Source organism: Narcine bancroftii, chromosome 1 (assembly GCF_036971445.1).
Source record: "Narcine bancroftii isolate sNarBan1 chromosome 1, sNarBan1.hap1, whole genome shotgun sequence".
NCBI classification, from domain to species: Eukaryota; Metazoa; Chordata; class Chondrichthyes; order Torpediniformes; family Narcinidae; genus Narcine; species Narcine bancroftii.
Genome location: NC_091469.1, coordinates 489,357,338 through 489,375,848, shown reverse-complemented (window position 1 = coordinate 489,375,848; position 18,511 = coordinate 489,357,338). Strand labels below are relative to the sequence as shown.

Sequence of the window (18,511 nt, the reverse complement as noted above, 5' to 3'; positions counted from 1 at the left end):
AAATATGCCCAATGACCTGTCCTCCACGTCCATCCATGGCAACAAATTCCACAGATTAATCACCTTCTGGGTAAAGAAACTCTTCCCCATCTCTGTACTAAAGTACAGTACAACTCCAATTATCCAAAATGGTTGGGACCAGGCCCATTTCGGATAAACATTTTTCAGAGAACTGGTCATTTATAAAAACAGCCCAGTAGCAACAACACATCACTTGTAACAGTGTTTAAACAACAACAAACAATGAGAGAATTTAATTCTCACCAAAAAATGCTGCCCACTTCCCCACCGAGGCCCCACTCGTGCTGGCAGCCCGAGGGTCCCTCTCCTGCTCAGGAGCTTGAGGTTCCTGTTGCCACTGGGGGCCCAAGGTCTGCTGCTGCAGGCTCCATGGGCCCGATGTCCCTGGTCAGTTCGGCTCCGAAAAAATGAGGATTTCATTTAACTCTGGATTTTGGATAATCCGATTTTGGATAATCCGAGTTGTACTGTAGATGTATTTTCCCTTGTACTCTAACTTGCCTTCCTCCTCCTTGAGTTCTCTTCCTCTCGCTGTCTCTCCACCTCTCACTCCTTCTGTTAATCGCCTCTGTCCCCCCCACCCTGAGCTTCGTTCCCCTTTTATATATGTAAATTTACCTGTTTATCGATCCGAAACACTGACAGACCATTTCCCCCCCATTGATGTTGCCTGACCTGCTGAGTACCTCCAACAATTCTTAGTTTGCTGAATATCCTGGTAAAAAGGAGACTGCAGATGCAGGAATCTGAGACCAATGACACACTGCTGGTGGATAGAGGGTCTCAGCTTGAAACATAGACCATTCGTTCCCTCCCACTGATGCTGCTTGACCCATTGAGTTCTGTCGCAGTTGTGTACTTAACCTGCTTTGGGAGCAGTACCGGCCGCTGTTGATGACGTTCGGGGGTGGGGGGGGGGGGTGGATGGTAATAGCGTGCATATGCGAGTTTGTTAAGCATCAGTATATGGGTGATGGATCTCAGATGCAGGAGGAGAAGAGTGAGTGTGTCAGGATCTCCCGTGAGACAATGAACCATTGGGGTTTGGCTGGATGTTGTTTGGGGAGTTAAAGAATGCAATGCTGTGTCTGGTGTAATGGGTTTGTATTAATCTTCAGTTATAAAATATATATTTCTTAGTATGTTAATTTGTGGGCTGGATACAGGCCCACACACAGGTCACACCACATTTACAGAAAGTTCATTTTTGGAGTCGATGCGTTTGGGAAAAACGGAGCCATAAAGCTGAAGAAGTTTCTTAAGTGAAAACTCAAATACCATGTGTGGTTCTTAAAAGCATTTTGTGTGCATTCAGCATTATGCTGGCAGCTGTTTCAAAACTCAAGTACCATTAGAATGACCTGTATAGACTTTACGGAGTCATATAACCACTTAAACCAGTGGTTCTCAACCTTTTTCTTTCCACTCACATAAGTATTCCCTGTGCCATCGATGCTCTGTGATTAGTAAGGGATTGCTTAAGTTGGGATGTGGGTGGGAAGAAAATGTTTGAAAACCATTGTTTTAATTGTCCTTAATTGACTTGTTATGTGCACGGTTTCATAACTCCAAAGGAAATGGACCAATGTCAATTTTTCTCAAGCAAAATATTTCAGTAATAATTGGGACTAGAGCAGTGATTCTCAACCTTCCCTTCCCACTCACATCCCACCTTAAGCAATTCCCTACTAATTACAGAGCACTGATGGCATAGGGAATACTTAAAGTGGGATGTGAGTGGAAATAAAAAGTTTGAAAACCACTGCCTTAAACAGAGATGAGATTAGAAGTTTGTCGATGTGAAGCGACAAATTGTGTTTTGGACAGAAGTGAAACTTAAACAGTGGTGGTGTTATGTCACATGATTTCAGAGAAACATAAATGAAGAGAGAGGCATTTTTAATCCAGATGGAATAAATTGACCCACCTGTGAAGACACAGGGGTAAAACAGTAGTTCCTGGAGAGAGTTTTAGTAAAATGGGATTATCAGTGTAAGCGATAGTATAGACAGGAGGAACTGAATGGTCACAGTTAACATTTATATTGTATATAGATATGTTTTGAAGGAGATAGATTGTGGGGGTAGTGGAGGTCACTTAACAAGCACAAACACTTCATAAATTAGATCTCATTTAAAATGCAAGAGCTTTGCTGAAAGTGAGTCAAGCAGGCCCCGAGTGCTTTGCAAAGACAATAAAACAAGGAGACTGCTAAAGAATTTCAAAATCAGGTGTAAATGCATTATTCTTTGAAAGCAACAGATGAACAGACACAGAAGTTTGGATCTGGTGCTGCAATCTGTCTGGGTGCAATTTGCTATTCTAAGAAGGTCATGTGGTTTTGTAAATAGAGAGAGAGAGAGAGACCAAACAAGCTTTCTCTATGTGTGTGTGTGTGTGTGAGAGAGAGAGAGAGAGTGAGAGAGAGAGAGAACTGGTTTCTGCAGTCATGGCAAGCTGGCAGCTTGTTGAAACCCCATTTTGAAGACGAGTTATGAGTTCTGAGTTCAGCCTGTTGAAATCCCTGTGGTCCTTACAAAAGGAAGTGGGTGTCTTGAGTGCTTCACCTGAAATAAGGGAAACAAAAGGAACTCAGTGGTGACTTAGAAGAAGAGGTTATCATTTGGAAAACCCAGGATGGGGCAAGTTTTTTTGGCAAGGCACTGAAGTGGCTGATTGGAAGGAATCAGTTGTGGGGTGTCCAATGAGCAACAAATCTCTCTCTGAAACCAACTAGAAACTTCCTGAGCGGTAACTATTTACTTCTAAGGACCAGAGCCTGGTGAAATTCATAAATGTTAAATTCTGTGCACATTATAAGAATTGCCTGATACCAGTGAACTTGGAGGGGTGAGAAGTGACATTGGACTGTGAATCAAAGAACTTTTCTGAACTTACACAAAGATTACATCCACATGCGCTTAGAATTAGAAGGGAGTTAAGCTAATAGTAATACATTAAAGTTTGATCCTGTTTTTATGTTTAAAGATATTAAAAGCAGCTTTTGTTTAAATAACTATTTGTCTTGGTGCATTTCTATTGCTGCTGGGTTTTGGGGTCCTCTGGACCCATCACAGAAGTAACTTTCTAGATTTTTGCTGGACTGTAATGGTTTGGGTATATCTCTCTCTCACACACACTAGATACCTGCGCATAGTTGAGGATAGATTTAGAGATCAGTAAATGGCCGTGGTACCTGTGGTTCAGGAATGACTTAAAAAACAAAAACACACTGCTGGAGAAACTCAGTAGATCAAACCGTGTACTTTATAAAGCAAAAAACCATCTTTGTTACTGCTCACAATAACTATCCGAGAGTCTCATATTCATACATTAATATTTATTTATTTGTTTATTTATCTGTATATATGAATACTTGTTCTCTGTATGTGTGTTATGTCTAGTTGAGTGTCTGCGTGTCTTGCACCGAAGACGGGAGCATGCAGTTTCATCGGGTTGTACAATCAGATAACAATAAACTTGACTTAAAGTGCACCTGTTTGACTTGCTGGGTTTTGTAAGGTAAAACATCATGAGATGGGAATGTGTAAGGAGTTACCCTGTGCAGGGCTGTAACAAGATGTGAATGCATCCTTGTACTTACAAGATAAGAGAGACATTGATGGATTGAGAGGCAGGAAGCTAGCAGGGAAAGGATAGCAACAGTTTTAGTCATTGGACAAGTAATGATATGATGATGTTCTAAGCACGTATCCAAGGGTATAAAAAATCACCATTTTGCTGATAACGGCAGAATGCATTCTCCGACTAACATGGTTAGTCGCAAGTGTTACAATCCGGTAATAAAGAACAAAGAACCCTGATTTCGACTCAGTCTGGTGTTTGTCTCACTCATTCATGAACAAAGCAGACCTAACAGTTTCTCCAGCATTGGTTTTTTTTTACTTCATTCACTGTGTCTGCAGACTTTCGTTCTTACTTCACAGATTACATGCTGGATCTCGAGGTGGGGCAGGTTTTGTGTGATTTGTGGCTGAAGCTCTGTTGTGTCTCTGATTTAGGGCTGAGGTTGGCACCATCTTTGCCCTGAGCTGGCTGATCACCTGGTATGGTCATGTTCTCTCCGAGTTCCGTCACACCGTCCGGCTGTACGACTTCTTCCTGGCAAGTCACCCGCTGATGCCAGTCTACCTCGCAGCAGCGGTATGTAGTGTCATATTTCCTGCATCGTTTCCTGGGCACTGTGTGCAGTGTTGCAGTGAGCCCGGTTTACGAAGTGGCATTCTTTGCACCAATCCCTGAGCTTGGCATTATATCGCACGATGCTTGCTGAGCATTCTTATATCCTTTGTGGTTTTGAGTTTCCAACGCTGGTCGTATTTCCCCACGTGAGACTCCTCCATCCAATTTCAAACTCTCCATGACTCCTTTTGTACCTTTCTCCTTTGTGTATCTAATGTCTCATGCGCAGTCCCTGCTGCCATTCTTGTGATTACAACATCCACATTCAAACACTTGGATGCTGTTCCGATACTGTACCTGGTTTTCACGAGACAGTCTCCAGCAGCCTGCGGCCTGGTAGGAGTCCTTTGACCTTTAGTTGCCCATGGCCCACACCCTCCGCCAACAGCTTGCCGTCTGTATGGGTCCCTCAGTCGCCGAGCCCCTCACTGGACCACCACCATGGTCACTGTTCTTGGGGACATCTCTTCTGCTTCTCCTCAAAAGGGTAGAGGTGGGGAGGCGTTCTGGTGCCCTGTGCCAGTCTGTTGTTTCTCCGAGTCTGCAACCCCTCGTGGCTGTTGCCAAACACAGCGGCTGCCATCTTACTCTTGATGACAACTCTTGAAAAACCTTGTCTGTTGGTGGGGCAATGACATTCAGAAGTCGGTTCAGCAGTCGCCAAAGAGCTCAGGCCCGAATTGTTAGTTACCCTTTCCTCCTTATGGATGCTGGGTGACCTGCTGAGTTTCTCCAGAACTTTTGTGCTTTGCACTCAACCCCAGCATCTGCAGGCATTCTTGTTGAACTCTTAGCCGGAGATTCACAGAGAATTTTAAATTTGAATTTAGACATATTGCACAGTAATTTGTCCTTTTAGCCCACAAGTCTGTGTTGCCCAATGGCACTCAATTAACTTACAACCCACAGTATGGGAGGAAACTGGAGCGCCCGGGGAAAGCCCATGCATACACCAACTCTACAGACAGCACAGGATTTGAACCCCAGTCCCGATCGTTGGCGCTGCAACAGAGTTGCCTTAAACGCCAATCTCTGCCTTAAATAAACCCAATGACTTTCCCCATCTACACTGATCTCATTTGCTTGCACTACATCATTCTAGAACTTGCCTATTCAACAATATTTATAAAGACTGATTGTATCTGACTCCAAGTCCTCCTCTGGCAGTGAGTTCCTTCCCCCTGAAATTCCGCTTTAAAAAACATTGCCCCCTACCCCTTAAACCTATACCCTCATGTTTTTTGATAACCTTACTCTGCGATAAAAGATGTAAAACATGAAAATCTGTAGACACTGTGGTTGAAGTAAAAACAGAAAGCTGGAGAAACTCAGCAGGTCAAACAGCGTCCTTTATATAGCGAAGGTGAAAATATTTAACTGACATTTCAGGCTTGAGCCTTTTATCAAAGATAAAGCTCAAGCCCGAAACATCGGTTATGAATCTTTACCTTTGCTACATAAGGGACCCTGTTTGACCAGCTGAGTTTCTCCAGCTTTCTGTTTTTACTGTGTGATAAAGATTTTGGCAATCTAAATTTTAAATTAACAGGCCATTTCAGCCCACGAATCCATGCTGCCTAGTTTATACCCAATTAACCTACAACCCTGGTACATTTTGAACAGTGGGAGGAAACTGGAGCCTTCAGGGGAAAACCCACACCAACACAGGGAGAACGTAGAAACTCCTTACAGACAACGTGGGATTTGAACCCCAGTCCCAATTGCTGCTGCTATAAAGGCATTGACTAATTATTACGCCAACCATCTACCCCTATAGACAACACTTTCTGGATTTTAATATTTCCTAATTTCAAAATGTGTCATCTTCAAGTAAACGTGTGCTACAATATTCCAAATTACTATATTTTTAATCCATCCAATAAACCAAACTTTATAGATGCAGTTTTTGTAGCTTTAATTCATTGATAAAACAGATAAACATTTTGCTTAACTTTGCATTAAAATTTTCATAGCAAAGAATAAATAAAGCATACACTGTATTTATAGATATAATGATATTTAACATAACATATAACATAACAATTTACAGCACGGAAACAGGCCATTAGGCCCTTCTAGTCCGCACCGAACCAAACACCCCTCTCTAGTCCCACCTCCCTGCACAATGCCCATAACCCTCCATCTTCTTCTCATCCATATACCTGTCCAACCTTTTCTTAAATAATACAATTGACTCCGCCGCCACTATTTCTCCCGGAAGCTCATTCCACACGGCTACCACTCTCTGAGTAAAGAAGTTCCCCCTCATGTTACCTCTAAACCTCTGCCCCTTAATTCTTAACTCATGTCCTCTTCTTTTAATCTTTCCTCCTCTTAACGGAAATAGTCTATCCACATCCACTCTGTCTATCCCTTTCATAATCTTAAATACTTCTATCAAATCCCCTCTCAACCTTCTATGCTCCAAAGAATAAAGACCTAATCTGTCCAATCTCTCCCTATACTCTAGATGCTTAAACCCAGGTAACATCTGGTAAACCTTCTCTGCACTCTCTCCACTCTGTTTATATCCTTCCTATAATTAGGTGACCAGAACTGCACACAGTTCTCTCCGCCTGCTTTCGCCGAAGCCTGATGAGCCAAAGCCTGGAAGTCCCACTCCTTCACTGGGCCACTCACTCGCTGGGCCGCTCGCTGTCCCTCAAAGAGATATACAAGAAGAAATGAGAAATTCAAAGAAAATGATCTCGTGCTCACGTCCCCTTCGTAGTTGGTCGAAGAATGAGATGCAATCTCTTAGTCTATGTGGATATTACAACATATTATGTCAGAGACACTACGGTAACACTACAAACAATAATCCTTTTTGAAAAGACAGGCACAAAAATAACTAAGAATGAAAAACACAAGGTTTTAACCTTTACATTCCGGCTCCTAATTATAATTACTATTACAGATACAGAAGTAAGTATAAGATCAGAAATCAAAACTTTCTGCTTCTTGTAAAAGATGGATTTTAGTAATAGGTCGATTTAAGTAACCAGTCTTGGTTTTAATCCGCACTTGCTGAATGAAATCTTTCTTGTCTGAAACTGTTTCCACGATTATCCCCAGCAACCAAGAATTTCTTGGTGCAAGATCATCCACGATAATTACAATGTCTCCGCATACAACATTGCATTTAGCTTTAGACCATTTTTGTCTCTTGTAATATGAAAGATATTCTTTAATCCATATTTTCCAAAATAAATCCGCAATAAACTACACTGGTCTCCATCTGCATCTTGCATAAATATCTTCTTTCTGAAATTGACCCAGAGGCATTAAAGGTTTAGATATAAGAAGTAAGAGATGATTCGGTGTAAGAACCTCATGACATTTGAATCGTCAGAAATTTTCGTTATTGGATGACTATTTAATATAGCTTAGATCTAACACAATACTATCTGAAGATTGTCATCATTCAGTATTTGACCATTCAAAATGGAATTAAGAATTTTCTTGATTGATCTAATCATTCTTTCCCACACACCTCCATGATGTGATCCAATGGGTGGGTTAAATACCCAACTAATTTCTTTCTGAAGTAATACATCATGAATTTAATGTTGATTCCAATTTTGAATTGCTTTTCGTGACTCTAGTTGATCTCCTGTAAAGTTGGATCCATTATTAGAATGTAATTCTTTTACTTGACCACGTCTGGCGATAAAACGTTGAAAAACATTGATAAAAGAATCTGTATCAAGCTGACGCCACTTCAATATGAATTGCTCTCGTAGTCAAACAAGTGAAAATAGCTCCGTATTGTCTTTCAACACTTCTTCCTCGTTTTACATGCAAAGGACCAAAATAATCAACTCCCACCTATGTAAATGGTGGTTCATCAGGTGAAACTCTGTCTTGTGGTAAATCTGCCGTTTGTTGATGTCCAGGGTTAGCATTTGCACGTTGACAATTAACACATTTTGATATAATTCTTTTGATCGATGATGAAGCACCAAGTATCCAATATTTCTGGTGTAATTTTGGTAACACGTGATTAAAACCACCATGACCTGTTTCCTCATGTATATGTGGAAGAATAAATTCAGAAATATGAAATTCCTCAGCTAATATTTCACTTCTTTTGGCATTATTGCTTTTTCCAATCCTCCTCCTACTCTCAATACATCATTTACAAGAATAGGATTTAGCTTGTAAACATTGACTTGCTTTTGTAACATTCAGATTCCTTTTCAATCCTGATATTTTGTTATCAAAAGCCTTTTTTCTGATAAAAACGAATTATCTCCAATTCAGCATTCACCAACTCATCAACTGTTAGGTGACAGCTCTTTCGAGACCAGATTCTCTTTCTTGATATGATTTAAAGCCATAGTTTCTAACCTAAGAATCCATGCTACAGCCTTTTTCAAACAAAACTTTGAAGAATGATAGCAAATTAATTGAGTGATCGGATCATTTTCATGAGATATTTGAATAGTATTTGCATTCGTGTTTTGGATTTCAGGATCCTCCATTGAAATTTCTTTTAACTCTTCTGGATTTTGAGGCCAATCTTCTTGAGGTCGTGATAAAAATTGAGGACCAGACTCCCACGTATTGGCTCTTTTCAGAAATGATTGAACTTTTGATTCTCGTGAAGCCATATCAGCTGGATTATCCACTGTTTTAACATATCTCCATTGATTAACATGCAAAACCTTTTCAATCTCATTAATTCTGTTAGTCATAAAGGTTCGAAACCTCATGGGTTTGTTATTAATTTATTTAAGCACTGATGTACTATCAATCCAAAATGCTAATTCTATCTGTAATTCTTAACATAGTGTCCATTTTGGTCGCCGTAGTAGCAGCAGTCAATTCCATTCGAGGGATGGTGACTGGTTGTAATGGAGCCACTCTGGCTTTTCCCATTACAAATCCACAATGTACTTGCTTTTGGTTATTTTGCAGTACTAAATAACTGACAAGACCATAACGACCTTCGCTTGAGTCAGCTAAGTGGTGTAACTGAGCAAATGTGACAATTCCAAAGTCTGTAGGTTTAAAACATCTGTTGACCAAAATTTTCCAACATTTTAAGACTCTCAATCCAATTCATCTAATGTGATGGAATCTCGTATAGTTTCCATATAACCATATAACCACTTCGGCCCTACTAGTCCTACTAGACCATCCCATAGCAAATCCCCACCCTCCTAGTCCCACTGACCAGCACCCGGTCCATACCCCTCTAGTCCCCTCCTATCCATGTAACGATCCAGTCTTTCCTTAAATGTAACCAATGATCCTGCCTCGACCACGTCTGCCAGAAGCTCATTCCACATCCCCACCACCCTCTGCGTAAAGAAATTTCCCCTCATGTTCCCGTTGTAATTTTCCCCCTTCAATCTTAAACCATGTCCTCTAGTTTGAATCTCCCCCTTTCTTAATTGAAAAAGCCTATCCACATTTACTCTGTCTGTCCCTTTTAAAATCTTAAACACCTCTATCAAGTCCCCTCTCAATCTTCTACGCTCCAGAGAAAAAAGCCCCAGTCTGCACAACCTTTCCCTGGAACTCAGACCCTGAAATCCTGTCAACATTCTCGTGAACCTTCTCTGCACTCTCTCTATTTTGTTTATATCTTTCCTATAATTTGGTGACCAAAACTGTACACAGTACTCCAAATTTGGCCTCACCAATGCCTTGTACAATTTCATCATAACCTCCCTACTCTTGAATTCAATACTCCGATTTATGAAGGCCAACATTCCAAATGCCTTCTTCACCACACCATCTACCTGAGTATCAGCCTTGAGGGTACTATTTACCATAACTCCTAAATCCCTTTGTTGCTCTGCACACCTCAATTGTCTACCATTTAATGTATATGACCTATTTAAATTTGCCTTTCCAAAATGTAGCACCTCACATTTATCTGTATTAAATTCCATCAGCCATTTCTCAGCCCACACCTCCAGCCTTCATAAATCACCTTTTAATCTACGGTAATCTACCTCACTGTCCACAACACCACCAATCTTTGTGTCATCCGCAAACTTGCTTATCCAATTCTCCACCCCTACATCCAGATCGTTAATATATATAACAAATAATAGTGGACCCAGGACCGAACCCTGAGGAACTCCACTAGTCACCGGCCTCCAATTGGACAAACAATTTTCTACCTCTACTCTCTGACACCTCCCATCCAACCACTGCTGAATCCATTTCACTACCTCCTTATTTATACCTAATGCCTCCACCTTTTTTCCTAACCTTCTGTGGGGAACTTTGTCAAAAGCTTTACTAAAGTCCAAATAAACAACATCCACAGCTTTCCCTTCATCAGCCTTTTTTGTAACCCCTTCAAAGAACTCAATCAGGTTTGTCAAGCATGATCTACCCCTGACAAAACCATGCTGATTACTCCCTATCTATCCCTGTACCTCCACAAATTTGTAAATAGCATCCCTCAGAACACTTCCCATCAACTTGCCCACCACAGACATCAGACTTACAGGCCTATAATTCCCAGGTTTGCATTTGGACCCTTTCTTAAACAGAGGAACCACATGCGCTACCCTCCAATCCTTTGGTACCACTCCCGTAGCCAGTGACATCCTAAATATCTCTGTTAATGGCCCCACTAACTGTCCATTAGCCTCCCTGAGTGTCCTAGGGAATATTTTGTCCAGTCCGGGAGATTTATCCACCTTTATCTTTTTAACACAGCCATTACTAACTACCTCCTCGGTTATCCTTATCTGCTTCATGACCTCCCCACTATTTTTATTTACTTCAACTGGTTCAACATTTTTTTCCCTTGTGAATACCGAGGCAAAGAAATCATTCAAAATTTCCCCCATTTCCTCAGACTTCTCACTCAGCCTACCCTCGCTATCTACAAGGGGTCCAATTTTATCTCTCACTAATCTTTTACTTTTAATGTACTTATAGAAACCCTTTGGATTTATTTTTACTCTGACAGCCAAAGCCTCTTCATGCCTTTTTTTGGCCTTTCATCCCATCCAAGTTTTCTTCTGCACAATTCTTGCAGAATTTTCTTGGTGCCAATATTCCAAAAGGATCATATGGTCGAAAGAAAGGTATTTCTTTCAAAACAACTTTGAATTTGAAAACCTCAGATTGAACACAATATTTCACTCCAAGAATTCTTTCGACAGGTAGAACGACACAATTCAAGTCAAGATGTTTTCTCTCCTTAGCTTTTTCTGTCTCAGGAATAACAGCAAAAACAACTCGACTGTTGCTAAGCCATTTTGTAAGGAAGAAACCACCTTTATTACAGATCTCTTTTAACTCATGATAAAAATCTATTGCTTCTTTTTCTAAAACCAATGAAGTAGGACAATCATATCAGAAATTATTTCTGAAGATGCGTATAGTCTGAGAACTAAATTTGCTCTTCATCATCTTCAGGACATTTGCACAACTCGGTAATGAAGTTGCTCCAAATAAATGAACTGTCACTCTGTATTCAATCATATCTTTACTGAAATCACCATTAGGCCACCATAACAATCGTAAAATAATCACAATCTTCTGATGGTACTTTCACTTGATTAAACAACACTTCAATATCTGCAGCAATTACAATGAGCTCTTTACAAAATCTTATCAGAACACTTATTAAAGTACTGGTTAAGTCTGGACCTTGTAAAATTTGAGAATTCAATGAAACTCCTTGAAATGATGCTCCTTTTGTGGAGCATGATGAGGTAAATACCATCTTCTACTATCTTTACGTTCCAATATATCTTCTGATACCTTTTCTACCATTTATCCGACATGACATTGGTATGTTCCAAATGAAAGGAAGAATTTCTTTTGAATTTACTCATCAAATTTGGAATATACTGTTCTGTGATTCTTTTATTATCTGGCAGACAAATTTCTCTTTTCTTCGAAGGTAATGCTATACAGTAATGACCATCAACATGTGTAACAGAATTTGAAACTAAATCCAGAAACTGTTTGTCCTCCTTTGCAGGTTCTTGAATATCTTTGCGATATTCAGGAAAATCAATTTTAAACTGTTGTTCCCACAGATCATTAAGTTTCTCAAATGAAATTCTGTTGACATTTACATTCGACGACTCCTGATCATTATTCATTTTTCCTCCTAATGGTCTGTTAATCGTCCATCCAAGCAACGTTCTCACAGCATGACGTCCGACATTTTGACTCCTTAATACTTCGAGAGGTTCAAGAGTCTTTGGCACATCTAATCCATTTAACATCTTGATTTTAGCATCAATCTTAGGTAAGCAAATGTCTTTTAGATGATCCCACTGTTTGATATCATCCTGATGTGGAATATTCTCAATATTCAAAGGCATAGTCTTCTGAGTATATACACTTGGAAGATCGCAAAATACATTGCTATTCAATCCAGCAATCTGTAAACCTGAAACTATATTAGTTTGAATGTTCCTTTCATCATTCATTGTCTTCAACAAGATTTGTGATCTTTTACCATGAAAATTAAGTTTAATTCAGCAGTACAAAATGATGTGGTACTTCCTGGATCAGTATGAAGCTCTCCTTTTAGCTTTAACCTGTACAGGAACTATTTAGAGAGCTTTGTCACCGGCCCCAGTAAGACCATTTGTCTGAACCAAAGCTGAAGCATTCTCTTTGACTGTGCCTTTAGTCTTGGATTCAGTTTGTTTGACTTCCTTCTCAACTTTACTTCATTGAGTATGCAGTAACTTGGGATGCTTTAAACTGCATACATCACAATTAAGTCACTTATTACAAGTTTTTCTGATGTGTCCTTTATGCAAGCAACTGAAACATATTCCATTCTTCTTTAAAAAGGTTAATTTCTCATCATACGTCTTTTTCTCCAATCGTGAACATTTTTCTAAAGCATACTTAATTTTGCAACACAAACAGCTTTCCTGAACAGTCTGATATTTTTCCTTTGTTTCCTTGTTCTTTCTAGTGCTTGTATCTGACACAGCAGTAACAAAGGTCCTTCCCTTTGGATTCTGTTGAGATGATGATTTAGACTTCTTTACATCTTTAAGAACTATTGAAGTATCCTTAATATTTTCAAATGCTGGTATGATGTAAACATGCACATGCCATTCCAAGAATTATACAACATCCTCAAAAGTGGCATCCCTTCCAGAAAGCACCTTAAGCTCTGCAACTTTGGTTCTCCATGACTCCCTCAGCTTATAAGGTAATTTATTTACAATAATCGACAAATAAGCAAGCAAATTCAGCTCTTGCAAATGTACACTACTTCCCAATGCATTACAACATCCTCTCAGAAAGAGTACATATGCTTGTAAAGCCTTTGTGTCCTTTGATTTTATTGCTGATCAAGAAAGAATCTTGTTTACGTGGGCCCTTGCAATTTTATGCTCATTGCCATAATGAGGATCCAATAATTCTTTTGCCCTTTTTAAACCTTGTTCTGGATTCATATATTGGCAATTTTTGAGTAACTCCTTCACCTGTCCTTCAGTACACTGTTCCATGTATACAGATGACCTTTTGCATTTTTAGTATTACTTACAATGTGATGTTCAAAGGATTTCAGGAACGTCAGATATTGTAATGGATCTCCATTAAAAACTGGATTTTCCTTCTTGGGTAAACCATATGAACCTTGTTGCTTCACTAACATAGCAGAAATTTCATTTTGTTTTGCTATGAGAGATAATATATTGTCGTGTCCACTATGGGTTGCGACTGGTTGTCTTGTGGTGAATGGAGCATAAGGAACTTGAACTGGTGCCATAGGTGTAGGGCCTTGAGTTGTAACTGATGGCATTGATGGGGATCCTTGACTTGTCACTGGTTCTTCAGCAATGGTTGAGTATGATCAACCTTTCTGAAATACTCTCCTTGTGGAAAAATTCATATATCATGCGCTCGGAAGAGATTGAATGTCACTTGCTTTTTCCATTGTCATTTGAGCAGTAGCAGCGCTCCCCATGGCTTCTTGCTAGAATATACTCATTTCTTGTGGCTACTGCACCCATTGCTTTGCGGGAACGTTAGGTGCTAGCCCTTTGGGTATTTCACTTTGAGAGACAAATCTCGCAGAAGGCTGAGCTGATGCTTTTATCTTGGCCCTATTCATAAGCACGTTGTTCCTCAAGCTCTAGTCTTTTATATTCAATAATCTATTTTGTTTTTCATTAGCCATTTGTAACTTCAGTGGCTGATTCCTGATTTCAGCTTCTTTATCCTCAAATGCATATCTTTTTCCAACCAGTAGCCAAGCTGCTTGTTCCTTAGCATGCATAACTGATATGCTTGAAGGACACAAAGTTGTACTTGCTCTAGATATCTTTGAAGACCTTCCTACGCGCATAACCTTGGAAATGCTATCATCAAGATTCACAACTGAACTTTCAGATACCGCTGACTGAGCCTCTGTCTTCTGCATTTTGTTTGATACAGCACCAATGGGGCTTTGCAACATGCATTCATCTGTTCCAGTTCCACTAACCTTTAAGTCAGCTAATGAAGCCTGCAGTGCCTTATCGGTGTCTTCTTCTTGCTTGGTAGTTGAAGCCGCTTCCTCTTTGGTGCCTGGCTCCAATCTCCTGCCAAGCATTGTTGGTCTGCCTCGCTGGCTCAACTCACAACCAAACAGTTCTTTGAGAGGAGGTGTTTGCTCGAGGTCTTTAATCCAAATGACTCTACTTCTTATCCTGGCTTATCTTGGTGTTTGGGAACTGTAAACAAATTTGTATCTTACTTGGTCTCTTTAAGAGGATTGCTGCTTGGTTGAATCTGTGGTACTTCACACAAGCTGGCTTATCAGTTGTTTATAATACATTCTGGGCATCCTGCTAGATTCTGCAAACCAGAGCTGTATCTTATCTTTTCAAAGTCACAGGTGTCTTGCAGACCTTGGCTGGGTTTAAACTATGCAATTCACAGACAACATAGACAGATTCTCACAGAATTGGAATATTCTACTGTTACAGCGAGGATCTCTCTTTGCTTTTAACAAGTTGAGTTATTTCAGACAAATTTTATGAATCTTTCTTCCAAACAAAGCTCACAATTAAAAATTTTCTTTGAATCCAAATATTGACGACATTTTCCAGGTTCTAATATATCCTAATTTCAAAATGTGTCATCTTCAAGGAAACGTGGGCTACAATATTCCGAATTACTATCTTTTTAATCCCATAAATCAAACTTTCTAGATGCATCTTTTTGTAGCTTTAATCTCATTTGATAAATCAGATAAATATTTTGCATAATTGCATTAAGATTTTCATAACACAACGATGAATAAACAAAGCATTTACTATATTTATAGATCTAACGAAAATTACTACGTGCTCACGTCCCCTTCGTAGTTGGTCGAAGAATGAGATGCAAGCTCTTAGTCTGCGTGGATATTACGACATAGTCACTACGGTAACACTACAAACAATAATCCTTCTTAAAGAGACAGGCACAAAAATAACTAAGAATCAAAAACACAAGGATTTAACCTTTTTACAACCCTATCTATGTCTCCCATAATCATCTAGGCCACCCCTCAGCCTCCTTTGCGGTCGGAAAAACCAGTCCAATCCTATAACTAAAGTCCTCCAATCTGGTCAACATCCGGGTGAGTCTCTTCTGCGCACCCTCCAGTGCAACCTTCCTGTGATATGCCAACACAAACCACGCACCACTGCCTAAGCATGACAGATCATTGGAGAATAGAAATGTGGTCTCCCTTTTCAAGAAGGACAAGCCTGCTAACTATAGACCTGTGAGCTTAGCAATAATGTAGGGAAGTTGTGGGAAACTGAGGGACAGGATTAATGATTGCTTGGCAAGGCAGAGAGAGCTTTGTCAAGGACAGATCATGCCTGACCATTCTGATTCATTCCTTTAAATTGGTAACAATGTGTATTGTAGTATATGAAGATTTCAGTCAGGATTCTGACAAGGCCCCATATGGGAGACTGCTCCAATAGATTCCAAAGCCAAGTGGAAAGATGGATGTAAACTGTGCTTTGCAAGGGCACAGAGGCTGATGGTAGAGGGCAGTTGTTTGATTGGCTGTGAATGGTCACAGCGATTGGTGCTATTTGTAATATAAGACAATTACACACAGTGCCCTCCATGATGTTTGGGACAAAGACACTTTTTTTCCTTTATTTGCCCGTGTGCTCCAGTTTTAAATTGGTAATCAAATATTTCACATGTAATTAAAAGTGCACTTTCCAGATATTATTCAAGGTTATTTGTGTGCATTTTGGTCGGACTATATGGAATTTGCAGTACATTTTATAAATAGTCCCCTCTTTTCAGGGCACCATTATGTTTTTGTATCATGGATGGTGCCCGTTGGTCAGTGTGGAAATGGAAGGCCCTTCAACTCAACTTTCCCACAACAACCAAAATGTCCCACCCACACCGCTCCTGTGTCACGTGACTTTAAAAAATGTTGCTCTTTCCCCTCGAGGGTGAAGAGAGGAAGGTGCAACATTGCCCTGCCTAATGATACGAGGTTAATGATCCAGTTGAATGCCATGAGCACTTAATCTGTTCTACGGTGTCCTTCAGGCAAGAGAGCCTTCCCTTTGGCACAGTCTGTCCATGTTACATGGCCCACACTTATGGAGTATTACATTCTGTTATGGTTGCCTCATTGCAGGAAGGATGTAGATAGTCTGAGAGGACATCGAGGAGATATACTAGGATGTTGCTTGGATTGGAGAACGTGTCTCATGAGGCAAGGTTAACAGAGCTAGGGCTATTCTCTTTGGAGCAAAGAAGGATGAGAGGTGACTTGACTGAGGGGTTTAGATAGGGTGGACAGCCAGCATCTTTTTCCTGGGGCAATAATAACAAATACCAGAGGATATCTGTTTAAGGTGAGAGGAGAAAAGTTTAGGGGAGATGTCAGGGGTGAGAGTGGTGGGTGTCAGAAATGTATTGTCAGGTGTAGTGGTGGAGTCTGGTACAATGGGGATATTCATAAAGCTCTTAGACACATGGATGTAAGATTGGGAGAAGCACGGTTGGCATAGGAGTTAGCGAAACGTTGTTACAGCGCCAACAATCCGGACCTGGGTTCAAATCTCGCGCTATCTGTAAGAAGTTTATGCCTTTTTCCTGTGTCTGCGTGAGTTTTGCCCAGGGGTTCTGGTTTCCACCCACCATTTGAAATGTACCGGGGGTGCAGGTTAATTGGATGTAAATTGGGCAGCACGGACTTGTGGGCTGAAGTGGCTCGTGGGCTGTCGTGCCATTCATTTAAATTTAAAAAGAGAGGGGATGAGGGGGTGGGGGGGGGGGAAGGCTTAGATTGTTGAGTAGATTTACTTAGGTTAATACAGCATTGTGGGCTGAAAGGCCTGTACTGCAATGTTCCATGTTCACAGTGCTGCTCTGGATGTCTTTCACTGATGGGCAATATACATGCGTCTCAGATCCAGAGAGGAAAACAATGGTTTAGACCAGCTATTCTCAACCTTTTTTACGGCTATGCACCCCATAGGACTCTGTTCAAAGTTTATGAGCCCCTTTCCCTGTGAAGCAGTCATGCTCTCCTCTCCAACCGACTACATAAAAATATTTGTTATGTGAGGTGAAGAGAAAACTAGGCTTTTACATGAATATTTTGGGGCCCCTGTTGAGCAAGGCTGGTTTAGATGCAGGGCAACAGCTGAATTTGGCCTGAAATAGGTCGGGCTAGGAGTGGAAATGCGCTTGAGCACAGGGTATGGGAAACTGGGGAGTGCCGGGGGGGGGGGGGGGGTGGAGACGGTAAGGTGGGCTCTGTCGCTCTCTATGCCTCTAGTACTGTGGTTTTCAAACTGGCCCCCCTAAACTCACATTCCAACTTTTATGCCATAGGTGCTCTGTGATTAATAAAGGATGACTTAAGGTGGGATGTGAGTGGAAAGAAATAGTTTGAAAACCATTGTTTTAATCGTTCCTAATGGACTCGTTATGTGCATGGTTTCAAACTCCAAAGGAAATGGGCCAATGACAATTTTTCTCAAGCAAAATATTTCAGTAACATTTGTGTCTAGAGAAGTGATTCTCAACCTTCCCTTCCCACTCACATTCCACCTTAACCAATCCCTTACTGATCACAGAGCACCAATAGCATAGAGATTACTTAAAGTAGGATGTGAGTTTAGGGGGGCAGTTTGAAAACCACTGCTCTAGTGGTGTTTTGGCCTCGGGAGTTGAATAATAAAATTGGCAGACACTGGGGTCAAATGCAATATGCAAGTGTGCTGGAGAAATTCAACCGATCGTTCAGCATCCATTGGAAATAAACGGTAACTAATGCTTCGGCCTGGGCCCTACGTTAGGTACTGTCTTC

At 40.6% G+C, this 18,511-nt stretch overlaps 1 protein-coding gene across 3 annotated transcripts in view; it reads left to right on the top strand.

The window, feature by feature from the left end:
- Window positions 1–18,511, top strand: part of LOC138751985 (TBC1 domain family member 20) — an 88,654-nt gene that overhangs the window by 49,358 nt on the left and 20,785 nt on the right. For 2 of the 3 annotated variants that reach the window (XM_069915108.1, XM_069915107.1), the window contains one exon: window positions 4,044–4,185. The exons of the other annotated variant lie outside the window; for it this stretch is intronic. In XM_069915108.1, the coding sequence (XP_069771209.1) occupies window positions 4,044–4,185 (142 nt within the window). The remainder of the gene's footprint in view (window positions 1–4,043; window positions 4,186–18,511) is intronic. 3 annotated transcript variants of the gene reach the window in all.